A 13802-nucleotide genomic window follows, 5' to 3' on the forward strand; every position below is an offset into this window, starting at 1 on the left:
TTTGAAAACCGGTGTAAAGTTCATGTGTATAAAATTGGTATATTCATACCAAAGTTTTATGTACAAAGTTTACATGTATAAAGTTTCGTATATGAGGTTGTATGTATAATTTTTTTCCAGGGCAAACAAAGTTCTGTTTGTTGCCAAAAAAGAAAGGCCCATAAACGGTTTAAGAACAAATGCACAAGGCACTAAGGCAGACAACATTTGGACCGGACGAGCACCACACATATGCCCGATGTGAGGAGGTCAAAGCCATTCGTACGTCTAGCTATCACAAGAGCAAAGTAGTATATTGTACAGGGAGTATTATCGATCGTACAAGTACAAACTTGACACCATCTACAAAACTAATTTTTAACTTATAAACTTCTCATACACTATATAGAGTTTGTAGCAACAAAATTATAACATATGAAAATATATTGAAATACCAATCCAATGATATTATTTTCAGCAAATAAAATTCGATTTACATTACACTACTTGTTAGTCAGATGTTTTTAAAGTTAAATCTTTAAATACATGCGTGTCTTACACTATGGAGTATATAACAAATAATGTTCAGCGAGGATTGATGCTAGGTACAACACCGCTGAGGAGGTTACTGCCGGAGACATCGGATGATGACATGTTGTAGTGATGGTGATCATCATTTCCAACCCCAGATGACGATGAAACCATCATCCTGGATCCCGACGATGGGGTGGCTGTGTTGCTAGGTTCCAAGGATAGTGAGGACATGCTCCCGGTGTCCGGTGTCATTTGCCATATCTTCTCCAGCTCCCTCATCACCTCCACTATGGACGGCCTTGCGTCCGTCTCGTCTCGGCAGCATCTCAGTGCCAGTGCAGCAAACTTCTCCACGCATTCTGCTGGGTACGATCCCATCCGGCTGTCAACCACTGACAATATCATCCCACTCTGATTGGCCGCAACAACCTACACGCACAAACATTTATATATGTAATTAGTTTCAGGGCATCAAATCAATTTACTACTTCTAGTGCATACTCCCTCCGTCCCATAAAAAACGAATCTAGTACTGAATGTGACATATCCTAGTACAACGAATATATATAGTAGTAATAGGACTATTCAACCTCTTCAAGAATTATGTTAGGAGTATGATCCCAAAACACTACACACTTGATTCTTGTAGTTTACATAAATAATACTCCCTCAGTCCCTAAATATTTGACGCAGTTGATCTTTTTTAACATGTTTGACCGTTCGTCTTATTCAAAAAATTTAAGTAATTATTAATTATTTTCCTATCATTTGATTCATTGTTACATATACTACTACTACTCAAGTTTTTGAATAATATTCACAAAAGTTTTTGAATAAAACGAACGGTCAAACATGTTTAAAAAAGTCAACGGCGTCAAATATTTAGGGACGGAGGGAGTATAAATTAAGTATATTGCACATTGGGTTACTTATTTTTACCTGTGTTTCACTTTGGACCAACCCTCAACCAAACTTTTCACTTTAGACTACTATTTCTTGCCTTTTTGTTTTATTTTGGACCCTGTTCTCATCTAGCTCTCCTCCTATATCTTTCTTCTCATAGAGCTAGAGCAACTAATGGTAGCATGCCTTCAATCTCTCCACCACATGCACTGTTGACCTCTCCACCACTCGCCTATAGCAGACCCTAACATAGCGGAGTTGGAGAAGAAAGATAGGTGTCCAAGATGAAAACAAAAGGAAAAGAAAGATGATCTAAAGTGAAAAGATTGGTTAAGGGGTAGCCCAAATTGAAACGTAGGTAAAACTAGGTGCCCCGTTATGCAATTCACTCTAAATTAAGCATATTGCACTTCCAAGAAATAGCCAAATATTGTGAAACGGAGAGAGCATAACATTTGGCCGGCCATGTCTTCAGCCGACCCGGCAAAGAAAAAAAAAAGAAACAGAGGGAGCACTTCAGTCTCTTTCATGTGCACCGCATGTGATTTTCCAATGAAATATAAGCAAAATTGTATGCAAGGAAGCATGAAATCTATACCTCTCTAACTATATTTCTTCCATGAGAAATAGGTTGCATCCCTGTCAGCAGTTCCAGAAAAACAACACCAAGGCTGTACACGTCACTTTTGTCTGTCAGCTTATGAGTAAGGAAATACTCCGGATCAAGATAACCCTGCGATTGTAAAGAAAGGAATATATACCATCAACACCATTGCAGAACACTGTGCTTTAAACAATTTATTATTAGCTGGAAACTTAAAACAAGGCAAAATAGTTGCTTTTGCTTGTGCTAATCCTTATCAATTGGTAATAGTAAGAAATTTCGCTCAAGAATCCCTTAATTAATCAAGCTTTGCAATGACATTTAACTTATAGTTCTCTTTCCATTAATCAAATTAACCTAAGTTGAACAAGTTTCTGGTCACATTCACCATATGCGGTTGCACACAACACCGGGATCAGACATCAGAATATGAACTGAAGTAAAAACTGATAAAAGTGCTGGCAAATGTGGCAGACTTCTGCTCAACTAGTTGCTCACAGAGCATGTACAAACAGATGGCATAGCTACTCACCGGGGTACCCTTTATAACAGTTGACACATGACCAGGAGCAATCCCCTCTGATTCTGGCTCTGGGGCAAGCCGAGAGAGACCAAAATCAGCAACTTTTGCGACAAACTTTGAGTCCAGTAAAATATTGCTTGCTTTGATGTCACGGTGAAATATTGGAGGGTCTGCTTCTGTGTGTAAATAGAGGATGCCTCGCGACGACCCCAGCGCAATTCGTAACCTCGTGGGAAAATTTAGGGGCTCTTTTGATCGAGCTGCTACATGAGACAATTGTTAGGGCAACTAGGTACACAGAAATAACAGCAACATAACTTCAGAAGTAACGATATATAGCACTGCCATGGAGCTTAGCACAAGATGCTAATATTCTTCTACTAGTAATTAAGAACGTGCTAGCTAACAAAGAAACTGCGGGTTTATGATATTTTTATCTGTTGACTTCTGTTTAATGAATATTTAAAATTTTATGAAGAGCAGCTTTGTCAGTAGGTACAGAAATAAAGTTCTAACCTGAAAGATGATCACGTAGAGTACCATTAGGCATAAACTCATATACCAGCATCTGCAATACATGCTTAACAGTATGAGTTTATATCATAATTAATGTTGAACCAAATGTGAGGTACTATCTATTCACAACCAACTCCGCAACAGAAGTTGATAGGCAGCTGTTCAGTTTCTACCGTTAAAATTGGTCAAATATGAACTTTCAAAAATAATATACTAGCCAACAAAAATAATGCACTGAACTGCTCTACCATTTTCCAGCACACCTATCTGAAATAGGCTGAACTATGTTCTGTTTGGCTTTCTCCCAAAGCCAGGTAACGAAAAGTTACCTGTTCTCCAAAATAAAATCTGATAGCGGCTGAGAACATGTGCATGCATATTTATGTACTTCAACGCAGCGAATGTATTTCAATGAATTTTGATATCAGCCTTTTATAATCCATTTGAAAACAAGAAAGAACTTGAATATTTCAACGCTCGACAAAACTAATGCCCTGGACTTCTATTGAAAAAAAAAAGTACCAGGAACAACCTGCTCATCTTCTTCATCACAATAACCAAGCAATGAAACAAGGTTCCGGTGATGCAGCCTGGACAGCAATTCTATCTCTGTGAAGAACTCCTTCGAACCCTGAAGAGATCCCTGCTGCGCACGTTTTATTGCTACTATTGTTCCATCAGAGAGAATACCTCTGTACACTTTCCCATACCCTCCTTGACCAATTAGTGCTGAGTCACTAAAGTCGTTTGTACCATGTGACAGTTCTTGAAAACTGAAGTCTTTTACACCATCAATCTTCATTGGAATTCTTTTTGCTGCAAATGCGATAAAAAAATGACATATTGAAGATTGAACAGAAGATAACTGATAAAATATGGAAAACATAACAATAAAAAAAGAAACTGTTTCATTGAAGATAGCGGAAATGGAGGGTTTACCAGAGCGTCTTTTTGAAGAATATCTTGAACGTCTTCTCAGTATAATGAGAGTAATGAGGGATGAAAGAAATGCTGCTGCAGCAAACGCTGCCACGACAATACCAACAATGGCACCTGTACTTAGGCTGGACTTTGCACGATCTGGAAATACTGGATAGCATAAGAAAATATAAGATTACTCTCTTGAAAAATTGTTAACAATTATGGAATTAAACTTGAACTGCATGGTACTGTAACTGAATCATTAGACTCACTATATCTTGACCATACACAAGTGCTTTTTGTTTAGTAGTAAATGTGCACAGTGTATTTTTCCTGTAGTGTAGGACTGTAAGGTGTTTTCTGTTAATTCATCTCTAGTATATCCAGAAACCACCCATGCATGCTTCTTGTTAAGTAGTATATGTGCAGAGTGTATTCCCTGTAGTATAGGGGCTTTCTTTCTGTAAAGCCATCTCTTGTATATCCAGGGATCCAGCCCCTATGGGTACATTGAAACACAAGTTACAAGTAATTGAAACTTCTGGATGATGGAAGAAATCAAGAAATCAATCCCAGCTACAGGCAACAACCAGCAAGTGTGGCGGTGTGGCCTGGCATGTCGTGATGCAAGAGTATACCACCTTCTGATGCAGTGATGCTTACATCTTACTCCCCTGATTCCAAATGTAAGATGTTATAGGACTTAGAGGCACTTTTCAATGTATAATAGTTCCTCTTATTCCAAATTCCTCTTATGCTAATTAAGTTCTACCACTCATGTACAAATGAGGTATCATTTTAAATGTATAATAGTTGCAGGGCAACAAGGTCATTTGAACAGCTTTCTTAATTCATGTCAACCACTCTAAAACGACCTGACTTTGGAAACAGAGGGTTGATACAAATTATTAGGGAATAGGGTATCTGACACATCAGTAAGCATCTACTATTAATGGGGACAAATGTCCTCCTCAAGCTATGTGTAAATGGTGAATTTGGTTTCTCTACATTATAAGGTCCAAATCAGCCATCCTAGTCTGAAAACTTATTATTCAGTTTACCTCATCCCTTATATCGCCCACTGTCCCAATGGCATCTGGACCAGGAGCAACCTTGTCATTAGGAGTTTGGGACAATGAGAAATTTTGTAAACTTTTTGTGGCATATAAGAAATAAAACTTTCTTTTAGATGGATGGATAAAAAAGAAAGTAAAAGAATTGTCATGATTCACCACTCCTTTGGGTGGTCCTTCAGGATTTGTATGAGAACCTCGTTGAAATGTGAATACTAAACCAAATGTACAATGATATGGGAAATCCTGAAATGCCAATGAATGAATGGAAATTCATTGACTCTCTGAATTGAATTTTGTGAGTCCCTAAACTTAGATTAGCTAGGCAGGGTATTAAATTTCATTGGTTGTTCCTGTTAAGTTCTGACTAGACATTACACAGTGGAAATAGTGCACCCATTACAACCGACATCATTTTTCATAACTTGGTTACTTAGATCAAACCAACTGTTTTCACATACTTATTCTCACAGTTACTGGTCATTTGCATGTTAACTACCATAGACATCCTAATCCTGGTGAGATCCAGAACTATACTTGAAATCAAATATTGAATATTTAAAACCCCTACAAATCAGATAAATGCCAATACAAGAATAAGAAGGAAATGTATAGAGTCAATATAGCATACAATTGTTATACCACCCTGGATTGAAGTTGAGGAGCTCATAGGGCCCGAATATATCAGAGTCTGGAATCAGCCAGCCTGTGAACATTCCTCTCAGTCTTAACACCTCGCTCTTATTAAAATAAGCAGTGTTATTTGGAAACAGTTTCAGATTCATCTTCACCCGTGGGCCTTCTTCCCACATAAATTGAGAAACTTCTAATTGGTAAGAAGACAATGAAAGTCCAGATGACAAGTACTGTTGAAACTGTCCTTCATATGGAACAAAATCCCAAAATCCAGGACTCTTTAGCCGGTAATCAACATAAAGTGGAATAGCACATATACATCGTATTGGTGACATCAGTATGTTTTCAAACGGAAGGTCAGTAGAGCATGGCGGACAAACTGTGGCATTACTTGCAGAACCGTCAGGCACAATAACTGGCACTGATTGACAGTACTGAGTAATGTTCAGTTGATTTGGAGATGTGCAGATGGGGTTTCCAGATAACCTATACATGAGATGTTAAGAAAATATAAGGTACTAGAAATATATCTGAATGATATCAAAACTCCAACAGCAAATGCATACATGCTATCATTTTCTTATGTGACTTACATGTTCTGTTTCATATCAACCTTGGCCAAAGTATCCATTAGTTTATTTAGAAAGAGCAAAGTTGCAGAGTACATCACAATACCATCAATACAAAAAAAATCCTTTAATTATCACATCAGTCATGTCCCCAATGTTACTACTATGTTGATTCTTTTCTCCCAGACTTTCACCTCACCAAATTGCAACAAGTGTATTCAAATTTTGATAATAAAGGTTTAGTTGGTCATTCATATTTTATTGTTTCGGGTGGAACACCAACCAATGATCACCAGATTTGAAATAAATATAGATGAGAAGTAGACTTCTGATTTGCTTAATAAGCATTTGAATTAGTGCGACCATGCTATCCCAAGGAGCATTTGCACGTCTCTATCAAATCACCTATTGAGTTTTCTTAAGACTTCTCCAGCATGCATTTGCTACTTCACCAGGTTACCGATCAACCTTATTTTTCTGACTCTCACATAGCAGGATGGACATTTCTCCTCCATGAAAGAAGACTTGAGAAAGCCATTCTCGGTTCTTCTGATAGATGGTTTAAAGCACTAGTAACAGGCCCATGCATTGCAACAGCCCATACCACTTGAAATGGGCTGGCAGTTTCTTTACCAGTTTGGCCATTTTTTCCTCACGCTGTGCACGTGCGGTGGGAGGAAGGGACGGAAGGAGGACAAGTCTGCTTTTACAGTAGTAGATAAAAGCTTCCCCACAGCTGAACACCGTGTTAACCCTATTGCATGTATGACTTTGTAAATTGTAATTGTCACAGCGGGCATAACTCTCTTTAAAGAGTAGCACATTAATCTTTACCCACTCCATAGCATCGCCTCCATCTTCAACCATGTTAACATTAACTAAAATAACTCCAGTTGAGCATTACGTCAAGGCTTGAAATTACACCTATTCATTTATCAGTTCGCATCACTTTTCTATGATACTGGCTTAGAAGGGTCTTATAATACCTACAGGCTCGTGCAACTATCCAATTTCACAATCCTAAAGAGTCATGGCATTAGTAAAGATATTCACAACGAAAACCAGGGAGATGATTCCTTTGTTGCATTCATTTAGTTATACAGATCATTTATCCAATAAGCTAAGGTTTGTGGTTACAAGGTAGTCTACTTTTAAGTTCCCAAATACAAACAAGAATAGTCTTCAGTTGTGCTTTCCAAACAGTATGAAGAAGGTAAACTACAATTAAAAAAAAAGATAGGCCTTAGATCAGGGCCCTTTGTTTCCTCTACTAAACAAAGATCATCAGACCAATCTCTGACTGCCAGCATAGCATATTTCCAATAATGAAATTAATGGATTTGGTACTTTGCATTTTAATTAACAAGGAAACTAATGAAATAGAAGTACATACAGGATGGTAACATTGGCAGGTGGTGAAAGAGGATTTGATAGATTGGTTAGAGAATTGTTCTGGAAATCCCTACAAAATATTGACAGAGAATTAGATTATCAATTAACTAATTCCAGAGAAAGTGAAAAGAACGGTAGATTATGCATGGTCTTACAATATAAGACTTCTATTTCCACTGAAATCAATATTCCGCCAGACATCTGATGGAACAGAACCATCCAAATTGTTATTGTCCAATGACCTGAGCAAAGAAGGTACAATATCACGCAGCTATTGTTTAAGACAGAAAGATGAAACCAAGTTTTACCTGTTGGGTGTCATATCAGTTTGGCTAATATTATGCATAATTATCATAATATTGTAATCGTCACTACTGAAAAGTTATGAAGTAAAAAAGTGCTAGTCTTTTCTCCCCTGTAAAGTTATTCCCTTTTACTCTAGAGATCTATCCTATTATTCTGCTTCTACCAATGATACTCATATACCTATTGTACTCACCGAACTTGAAATAGAATAAAGAAAGATATACTATCATACTTACAGTCTTTGTAGATTGGGAAGGCCAGAGAAACTTCCAGGAATTGATCCATTTAGAAGATTGTGGGAAAGATCTCTGCACAAATTGTACGAGCATGCATATAAATGATAGCTTGTTTGCCAAATACTTAGTAAAATAGAATAAACAAAAATGACAAGTTGTTAGTAAGGGCTCTATTTTTATACATTGTGGTTATGTTGCTTGCTGGTCGGCCAGATGGTATTGAACCCCTTAACTGATTCCAACTAAGATCCCTGAACACAAATAAGACAAGGATCAAAGCTGCCACACATGATATAATTTTTGCTAACTACGAATATGGTAATTTTCTGTTCCCAAAAAGGTGAAGTTGCAGTGTTGGAATTCGACACATACAGATAGCCAAGTTGGGGTATTCCACTGACATCAGGAACAGGTCCTTCCAAGCTGCAGTTCCTCAAACTCCTGATGAAGATCATATCCAATAGATTAGTCTCTAACTTTCATAATTACTTCCTATCTTAATTTCATTGAATGACCTCCTTCGGTCATTCCGGCAAAAAAAACTTTCATAATTACAGAGAGAGTAGAAGTCTGAATTAAACCTGTATTCTTGAAATGCAACTTTACCACTTGATTTGCAAAGCATTCAAAATGCAACCTTTCTAAGATGCCAGCCATTTGTGAACAAGGGAAGCTATTTTTGGATGTGTCTATCGAGCAGGTTCCCATGGATAATTATAATATCAAGTAATGATAGTGACTTGGATGCATTTCTAAAATAAGTAAAAACATGCTAACATGGTCATACTTTTGCACAGCAGAGCTGGCCTTTGTGTAGATTGAAATGGCAAAAAAAAAACATATACTTAAACACCTTTCTACTGCCATAATATGCACACTGATACAGGTTTGCTTCTGCAAATATGTTTTGTTATGAATAAGCCAGGTCAACCAATGTTAGCCAAACCATTACCTAAAAATATTCAAGAGAAAAAAAAAGGCGAATATTAGGGAATGATCTAATATCAAATAAATAGAAGGGGTGAGACCCGGCTAGCCCACCACCTTGTGGAGCTAGCCGGAAGACCCCTGGGCGGTTCTCCTAAAAATATTCAAGAGACCAGACAATGCGTAAACATCCAAGATTGACATCAAAGTTCATCTCAGCACTATGCTCAGAATGTGGAATCGCAGACATAGGTAAAGCGTACTTTCAGAAGTATAGTAATTTCTCTTAGATAATAGAAGATTTATTGAACTCGGTCAATTACATGATACGATTACACTGAGAACACTCAGCCTCTGCATGACTAGGATCCACACAGCCAAGAAGTAACTACACTGAGAGGTGGAATTGCAGATAGAGGTAAGAAAATACTTACAGTTTCAGAAGTGTGGTGATATTGCCATAAGATGAAGGAATTGAGGTTCCTGAGAAATTATTGTTGTCAAGCTGGCTGAAATTATTTTGAACAGATATTATTAGAGAGTGCTGTATATGTGTGTAATTCTAATATCAGAGACTATCCTTTAAAAGAAAGTGAAGAAAATGATTGAATAAAATCACAATGGTCAAGAGACACACCAGTAGCTACTTTTCAGTAAATGAGAGCAGCACAGCGAAGAGCCGAAAGACTCTTTCTCTAAGCTGCTAAATTTCTAGTTAAATTTTAGTAAAGCAACACATATAGGCAAAGGTCTGCTTGTAAACTTCATGCAATAACAAGACACAATCTAGTTCTTGGTTAAAGACTGACATTGAACCCAACCAAAGTAACCAAAAGAAAGAAAGAAAGAAAGAGCTATCGCAACACAGAAGTTTACGTACATGATAAGTAGTTTTGGTAACTTCGATAACTCTGGAGGAAGATAGCCCGACAAGTTATTGTTATCCAACAATCTGTAAATTAATTACATTGTAAGTAGAGTTTAAATAAAGAATACCGATATGGTAGACGCAGTTGTCAGAAACTTACAAGTGAACAAGTGAAGGTAATCTGGATAGTTCAGGTGGAATTTGACCACTTAATGAATTGTTGTTCATATGACTGGATGAAAATTGGAAAACTATTAGGGTAAGGATAATAATTCCCTGATGCTTGGCATAGATGTAAAACCAGATGCTACTCACAAGTGCTTTGTTTTGTTCAGATTAGCAAATGATTTAGGTATGGGTCCAGATATGTAGTTCTGGTCGATCTGAATCCTATCCAGATTAGGAAGGAAACCAATCTCCTCTGGTAGAGAACCAGTAAGCTGGTTTCCATTTAAGAGCCTGCAAAAATAGGATGGGCACATCCGCACATACTTACCTATAAGTGACAAGAAAACACAGATTCCATTCCAGATAACAGAGGATACAACAACAATCACACCTCACCTACCAACAATTTATCTCAAAGAAATAATTGTTTTCAAAAAATATATATATTATGAAGGACATGTTACAATGGAAACATATATATTCAGTCAATTACAGCTGTATCATAAAAAAATAATCTGAACAAACAACTCATGAAAAATGCTAACATCACCATCCAACCAGAAGGACATGAAGATACTGATTCAGTTAAACTACAGTTTTATAGCAAACAAAACTAAGTTGAACAAGAAGCCCCAGAAAGAAGATAGGCTCAATTCTAACCAAAAAGATGTGAAGGAAACCCGTATTGGTGAAATTGAAGTAATACGGGTTTCAACTTACAGTAATTTCAGAGAAGTGATGTTGCCAACCTCCTTAGGTATGCTGCCACTGATGTTATTCCACATAAAATCCCTTCAGTGGAAAGAACAAAAAGAAAAAAAAAAGTTAGCGCCCTTGTGAGTGGGCATCCAACCACCTAAAAGCTAACCCATTAACAAATCAATGATCCAGTTACTTGTCCAACTTACATTATTTGCATGTGAGATAGCCGACCAAGCTCAGCAGCTAAAGATCCAGATAAATTCAATTTTAGAAGTTGCCTATAATCACATAAATGCATCACGGCAATTAGATCCACTTGGGAAAAAAAAAAGAGATGGGATCTTTAGAGAGAAAATTCGAGCAAAGTTTATCTTTTTGTACTGCACTAATTGCCCCATCAAGGCAATCAATATTCAAATAGCATGGCATTTTTTTTCACAAGGCAAAAAAATAAGAACATAAAGAACACAGTAACATTATTCTACTTCTAAAAAGGAGAAGCTATCAGCAGCAGTGGAAAGTATCTGGTTACATCTCGAAAAAATGCAGAATATATGAAGGCGGAATGTGATCTATTATGTTATGACATTCAACAAATTCATCACCAAAAGCACGCCTAACATAAGCTAAACACCAAAAGCAAACCATAAGATAAGCAACGGAAAAATGTGGTATAATAAGGACACAGTTAACAAGGAGATCACTTATGCTCATACAATTCTAATACATGGAGATATCCATCACTTGCTGTTTCATTGTAACAGTGAACATAAGACCAATTTCCCATGCACGGATCTCCACGGTTCCAGTTGTTTAGACGTCCTTGCGGATCTATCAGATTGCCTTTGATAGCTTTCAGAGCATCAACTGCAGACCAAATGTACCGATGTTACACCTAGTTAGCTTCATAATGCAAGGTAAAAATCAATAACACTCAATAACGTAACCATAACAACTAATATATTTAGAACCATGGCTTGTGCTCTCCTATGCGTCTCAAGTGAGCAGGCCACGCTTATGACACAAAGATTGAAAGAGATATGTGCATGTAGACTGTAGAGATCAGTCTCAATAAGAGGAGTGGAGGTAAAGTATGGCTAGAATGATGGATATTACCTTCCCAAGGTGCAGTGATCTGTGCTTCTGTTCTTTGCACCAAGTAGAACATGAAGATAATGGAGCAAAGATAGAAGAGTCGAGACTGCCGCATGATGCTACTACACAGAAAATTTGCTCAGTTTGGCAGGATATTGAGAATTCACCGATGTAGTTTCCCTTTGATAGCATAATCCAGTCCCTGAAATGGAACAAAGGGGCAACGGTTACTTGTCCAGACCCAAAAGTGCACAGAGGACCATATAAAGTCAGGGATGCACCAGATTACTGCTTAAATTTTGAGCAAAGTAAAGTTGTAAAAAAAAAGTTAAGCATAAATTTTCACCAGTGTAGCTAGGAATTTTTGAAAACTCAGAGGAGCATCTTTTTTTTCTTATTATTTTTAAACAGCAGCTGAGAAGCGACTGCCGACCACCAACACCAATAAAACATAAATTTCAACCTTTTCAATTAGAGATCAATAAAGAAGAGATGTTATGAGATGAAAGCTAAAATTTCAACGAAGTACGTGTTTGCTGATGAATCCCTTGCAATCATGCTGCGATAGCATATCATACCATGAATGAAGGGAAGAATTGAAGAAAGCCTGCTGTACTATCTTGTTTATTATGGAAAAAGAACATGTGTGCATAACGTCGATTGAAACACCGATGCAGGGAAGGAATCGATAGATACAACAAGCATACCACTCAGCAGAAAATTAAAGAGAGAAAGAAGGATGAACTCACCAGCTGGTAGGAGGCAGCAGAAAGAAAGAATCAATCGATCCGCCACACCAATGGAGGATTGTTGTAGAAAAGGACAAACCTGAGTAGTATTAGTCAAGCAGAGATAATAATCAACCGAATATTAACTATATAATGGGGATTAAGTTGGGCTTGGCCGCTTGGGTGTGAAAATGAGCGAGCAAAGTACAGTATAATATTATAAATAAAGCCATGAAGAGGTAGGAAAGGGATAGGGGGAAGTAGTACACTACATCGAACTGAATCGATTGACCTCTTCCAGTTTCCTACCAGCTGCCACAACGCAAACTCTTAAATCTCAAATCCCAAATCCTGAATAATTTCTGCTTTTCGCCACGGCCCACGGGTGACACGAGCAGTGATGACAAGAACATTGAAAAGGTGATGGAAAATGTCGTAGTAAATTCGGGGTTTGGTGATGGTGGACTTGGCAACGCCCCTCTCCATCCATCCATCCATCAACCAATCTGTCTCCCTCTGACCTCAGCAGCGCACGCAAATTCATTGAATTCGACTTCGCCACCCCACCTATCTATACGGAAATATCTATCGATCTATATCAACAATATTAAAGGCAGACGACTTCCAGATTGGATTCTTGGACCAAGTAAAACAACAGCAAGAATTGAGGCAGACGGAGGAGGAAGAAGAAGAAAGGGTCAAGCCTTCTGTAGCCAAGGAGGCCATCCTCTTCCTGTAGCCACCAGCCGCCATCCCCATGCTTCGCAAGCTGCCGCAACCATATCAGATTTCTCCCCGCGCTGTAGCGTCGCCGCGACGCTTCCGATCCCCCAATTATTTTCTTCTCTCCGCTCAACACAAAACCGCGTGTTTATATTTTCTGCATTGAATGAATGTGCTACAGTGATTTGCCGTTAATGTTGATGGTTTCGATTTAAAACTGATTTTAACGGAATTTTGTTTGGCTTATATAGGTGGGGGGAGAAATGAACTTTATATACTTCGACAGTAGAGCGGGCGTTTCAGTGCGGATGGGCTAGGCCCATACTGTCCTCGGGCCGAGGAAAGCAATCCCATCCACCCAAACCAGCTAGGGTCGGGGCTGCTCCAAGTCGGCTGCCG

At 38.1% G+C, this 13802-nt stretch overlaps 1 protein-coding gene across 6 annotated transcripts; it reads right to left on the minus strand.

The window, feature by feature from the left end:
- Nucleotides 1-423: 423 nt before the first annotated feature.
- On the minus strand, nucleotides 424-13527 carry LOC4325243 (probable LRR receptor-like serine/threonine-protein kinase At1g06840). Of its 6 annotated transcripts, none has more exons than XM_026022490.2 (22): nucleotides 12953-13023; nucleotides 12702-12780; nucleotides 11974-12154; nucleotides 11574-11724; nucleotides 11064-11135; nucleotides 10876-10947; nucleotides 10303-10446; nucleotides 10148-10219; nucleotides 10000-10071; nucleotides 9554-9628; nucleotides 8565-8633; nucleotides 8375-8443; nucleotides 8193-8264; nucleotides 7806-7892; nucleotides 7652-7720; nucleotides 5685-6175; nucleotides 3999-4148; nucleotides 3592-3875; nucleotides 3060-3111; nucleotides 2553-2806; nucleotides 2015-2149; nucleotides 424-942 (listed from the first exon to the last, which is right to left on the minus strand). In XM_026022490.2, the coding sequence occupies exons 3-22, from the start codon at nucleotides 12065-12067 to the stop codon at nucleotides 565-567; spliced, it is 2862 nt and encodes a 953-aa protein (XP_025878275.1). In that variant the 5' UTR covers nucleotides 12068-12154; nucleotides 12702-12780; nucleotides 12953-13023; the 3' UTR covers nucleotides 424-564. The 6 variants fall into 6 exon arrangements, with proteins under 6 accessions (XP_025878275.1, XP_066162912.1, XP_015649172.1 ...); XM_066306815.1 differs by having other exon boundaries at nucleotides 2553-2803; nucleotides 12953-13022; XM_015793686.3 differs by having other exon boundaries at nucleotides 2553-2803; nucleotides 12702-13527.
- Nucleotides 13528-13802: the final 275 nt, after the last annotated feature.

This window comes from Oryza sativa, chromosome 1, assembly GCF_034140825.1.
Source record: "Oryza sativa Japonica Group chromosome 1, ASM3414082v1".
Taxonomy (NCBI): Eukaryota; Viridiplantae; Streptophyta; class Magnoliopsida; order Poales; family Poaceae; genus Oryza; species Oryza sativa.